The sequence below is a fragment of the Quercus lobata genome, chromosome 11 (assembly GCF_001633185.2).
Source record: "Quercus lobata isolate SW786 chromosome 11, ValleyOak3.0 Primary Assembly, whole genome shotgun sequence".
NCBI classification, from domain to species: Eukaryota; Viridiplantae; Streptophyta; class Magnoliopsida; order Fagales; family Fagaceae; genus Quercus; species Quercus lobata.
The window spans coordinates 33,454,981-33,459,565 of NC_044914.1; the positions used below are offsets into that span (position 1 = coordinate 33,454,981).

Sequence of the window (4,585 nt, forward strand, 5' to 3'; positions counted from 1 at the left end):
CTGTTTGGACAAGCAGCCTAATCATCCCTTTTGGGGTGACTATTTTTCCTTCAAAACTGACCAGAGGGGAATTGTATGGCGACAGGTCTTCTGGCTTCAAGTTCAACCCCTTATACAAATCAGGGTACATTACCTCCACGGCGCTGCCTTGATCAACTAACACCCTTTTCACGTCGTAACCTCCAATTCTGAGCGTGACGACTAGGGCATCGTCGTGGGGTTGAAGGGTCCGTGCTTGTCCTCCTCCAAGAATCCGATTAAGGGCGTCGCACTCACTCTGGCTCTCTTGGATTCCCTTTCATCCGGCTCAGTCGGGTACCTACCTACTGACATTACTCTGAAAAGGCTGGAACCGGTCCTTCCAGGTGCGGCAAGAATGACATTTATTGTGCCAATGGGCGGCCTCAATGTGCCTTGTCTGGTTTCGATATTTGACTGTTCCTGCCATCCTTTAGGGCGGTGCAACAGATGCCTCAACTTCCCTTCTCGGACAAGACGATCCAGATGGTTTTTCAAATTCCTACAATCATCGGTGGTGTGACCTGGCTCCTGGTGGTACGCACAGTACAAATTCTGATTACGTTTTGTGGGGTCACCTGCCATCCTGTTCGACCACTGAAAGAAAGGTTCGCATTTCACCTTCTCTAGGATCTTGTGCAATGGTTCTCGGAACACAGCATGGACTGCCTGAGCCCCAGTAGGTTCGGACTGTTCCGTGTAGTCTCTTCTCAGCCTGTTACTGCTATTAAAGCGGTCCAACTTGAAGTCCCTTCTCTCCTGAGAGACAACCTTCGCCTTACCCTTCTCTATCTGCTGGTCCTCCTCGACCCTTTTGTACTTGTCAATTCTGTCCATGAGTTGGCACACATTGGTGACTGGCTTCCCAGTGAGAGACTTTCTTAAGCCATGCTCTGTCGGCAGGCCCCTTTTGAACGTACTAATGGCGACGTCATCGTAATTTCCTTCTATCTCATTATACATTTCCCAATACCTGTCCGAGTAGGCCTTCAGCGTTTCTCCTTCCCGCATGGACAAGGATAGGAGGGAATCGAGGGGCCGAGGGACTCTAGTGCTGGTGATGAAGCGGGAACCAAAAGCCTGTGTCAGCTATTTAAAGGAATCTATGGAATTCGGCTGGAGGGCATCAAACCATCTCATCGCCATGGGTCTCAAGCTGGACGGAAACACCTTACACATTAACGCCTCATCCCTGGAGTGGACGGCCATCCTCTGATTGAATTGACTTACATGCTCTACTGGGTCAGTCCGACCATTGTATATGGTAAACGTTGGTTGATGGAACCGTCGAGGAAGCACTGCCCTCTCTATTCTACACGTGAACGGCGACTGGGAGATGTGATCCAGGGTCTTGCTCATGGCATCGTTGGCTAGGCCTTGGTAAGATTGGCTTTTGTGGCTGCGTTTGCGAGGCCGCTCTTCCTTATAGGAAAAAGTCTCGCTCAGAGGGGTTCTTGATCTTCGCCTGTATTCGTTATCCTCATCACTGCTAGTGTCCGAGCCGGGTGAAAGATGTTTTTGCTGCGCTCGACGCAGCTTCTTCTTCAAATCATCAATCTCTTGTTGTAGAGCATTTCGATCGTTTTGCTTATGGGATGCATGATCCTTCCCTTTTGAGCGGCTTCTACTCGTGTGAGAGGTGTTCACACTGCCCTCTCGTTGATTATCTTGGTCCTTCTCTCGTTCGAGATTCAAAAAATTGTCCTGCCGTTGGGAATCTGCACGTCCAGTTTGGCGCGTACCTGATCCTTCAATTTCTTACTGTTTCAATTGTCGAGACACAAGTTCTCCCCACAGACGGCACCAATTGTAGGGGCGGTTTTTGGGGCCCAGGTCCAGCAAGTAAGTGGTTCTGGCCCAAAATTCCCTAGATAATGAATTTGTAAAGAGCGGGTTACAGAACTAGGGCTGGACGAAGTGAACGTCAGTTAGATGTATGCCATGCAACAGACTGAACGTGAGAATATTCCATTTAAGTTCACAGGATATCGGTCTGAGGAGACGTATAAGTGCACCTCTTGCTCTGGTTACAGACTACAGAATTCTTTCACCTCTCTCTCTCTCTTTTTCCTAAATTCTCCGATCCCCACTGCATGGGGATCTCCTTCTCTTATATAGCCTCCTTAATTTGATAAGGACCTTACACTTGTTAACCATCTGAACCTTCACTTGAGTGCCTATCCCATCGGATATCCACCTTATCTTTCTGTGAGTTGCACTGGCCAATGTAACACTATTCGCTTGTCTTCTCCACATTAATGCGGCTGAAAAAGTAGCTTCCTTGCATTTAATGCGGCAGTTGTGGTTTTTCTTTGGATGTCTTACCTTTTCCTCTTTCCTGTTGTGTGTGGCTCATCCTACTACCCACGCTTGTCTGGGATGGTTCTTCACTGTGGAGGGGGCGCACATTGGGCCCATATTTGTGTGTCTGATGAGACATTCCTCCTCGGACGTCTTTTAAAACAAACTGGGCTCCACAGGGTTGGGCCATATGCTTTACCTTTGGGTCGTGGTTGGGCTCCGTGCGGAGCCCCAGGCCCATTATTGACTTTGGGAATTTTATCCCTACAATTATTTTAATGAGTAGTTTATATTATTTAAATGAAATGGTAAAAAATATAGAAGTTTTGATGTTTGATGTATTTTAAAGTGGGATGATATAATAAATAAAGTAGATTTTTGAAGTGTTAAATGCTAAAAATTTTAGCATTCTTGATAAGAATGGTCTACAGTATTAGTTCTCATTCTTCTCAATTCTATGCTTGCCAAGGCCCAAAAAAAGAAAAAAGAAAATAAAAAAAGAGAGTAATTAATGCAAAGCCAATGGAATAAAACATTTTGATTTACATATCACAGATGTCTGTGTGTGTTTTTACTGTTTGTAATTTACTAATTTTGTTTAGAAGTTCCCTTTACCTTTATGCCTGTCTACTATTTTTATTCTTGTGTAAACTTGAAATGTTTTGACTTTAGATGTTAAAGATATATTTGTTATATTGGGTTTATGTGTAATGATCCAAGGTCTAAATATGTTTTAGGTCCATTTAGGATTAACCTAAACTCATAAATAACTCTTGATCATATAGTAACAATGTTGCCTCAAAAGCTTTAAAAACTTCTTATGAGAAAGTAGGCCCTGAGGCCGAACCACATGCTTCCTATTTATTCTTTTTTTCTTTTATGTTTCTGTGCACCATAATATTTTCTATTTCACCTTTAATTTCAACATTAGGCATGGGAAAGGTTAAAGTAGGTGTGTCCTCTTTTTTTAACTCCTAAATAAAATATTTGGGGCCCGTTTTGTAGAATATCTTAAACACATGTTTTCAGTTTTTAAACAACATTATACGTATTTTAACACATTTTTTTACCTATATGTATTTTAAAAAAATACGAACAACATTACTCAAATTTCTCTACCAAACGGGCCCTTGACCACTTGAAACTGGCTGTGAGATTTTGGGTTGATCAATTGAGTCACGATTTCAAGGTCCATTAGCAGTAGTCCAGCTACTAATGGGCTAAACCGATTTGCTAGAAAGGCCAAACCTGAGAGTTTTTTTTTTTTTTTGGTTTTTGGATGACTGTAAATTGTACAATATAGGCCATAACAAATCATACAACTAGGCCCAGCCAACTACAAGTTCAAAACAAAAAGAACCATAACACTTTAGTGGGATGACGTTGACATTGCCCATGCAACTTTTAGGCCATAGCAGATTATCCCCAAACTTGACTCAATCACTTTAGTGGGATGACATTGACATCGACATTGCCCATAACACTTTAGCTCTTTGTCATATTTCTTTATTATTGGTCCGGATCGACTCTCCAGGACAAGGCCAGCTTGTATACCGAGTCAATCCAATAATTTTCCCTATAATTTAGATAAATTTTCATACACCAATAGTTGGGTTAAGATAGTTTGATTCTGGTTAATTAATTCAATTATCCAAGTTGATTAATTAAGTTCAATTATATGCAAATTCATGAAGGCACTAACAAATTACCAATTAAAATAAATGTGGCGAAAAATAAATTAGACACAGGGATTCGTCGACAAATGGAAAAAACCTAGCAAGGTAAAAGCCCCACGGAGTGATTTTAAGGTCACAATTTCAAAGAATCCACTAAACAACAATCAAGTGGTTACAAGAATAAAGAATCTTACCAACTAGCCTGATCTATCTCGAAATACCAACCTACAGTTAAACCTTTGCTCCAATACCCGATTGGACTTGATCTTGTAGTAACCTTCTTTTCCTTTGATGCATAAACCTCCAATTTGTGACTAATCTTTTGTACGGATCCCAATACATAACTAACTCCAGCAACTTGAACAGATGTTGTTGATTGCAAAGTTTTTCACTTCATCAATAATGAAGACTTAGAAGCATTTGGTTACAAAACCCTATGGCATACAAATGCAGTAGTTTCACACAGAGAAAATAAGTCTCTTGGTCTCTATATCCATGTGTGATGGCTCTTAAAATAAGCCTTATATATGTCTAGAGTTGTGAGAAAAAAAAAAAACCCTAAACAAATACAAAAGCCTTAACTGAAATTT

The 4,585-nt window shown here is 41.6% G+C and overlaps 1 protein-coding gene across 1 annotated transcript; it reads right to left on the reverse strand.

Moving 5' to 3' along the window:
- Nucleotides 1-201: 201 nt before the first annotated feature.
- On the reverse strand, nt 202-981 carry LOC115966743. The gene has a single exon (XM_031085912.1). It carries the CDS (start codon nt 979-981, stop codon nt 202-204), a length of 780 nt encoding a protein of 259 aa, XP_030941772.1.
- Nucleotides 982-4,585: the final 3,604 nt, after the last annotated feature.

Excerpts from the sequence above, each read along its gene's own strand:
- LOC115966743 (XM_031085912.1), bottom strand. The coding sequence starts at position 981 with ATGTATAATGAGATAGAAGGAAATTACGATGACGTCGCCATTAGTACG.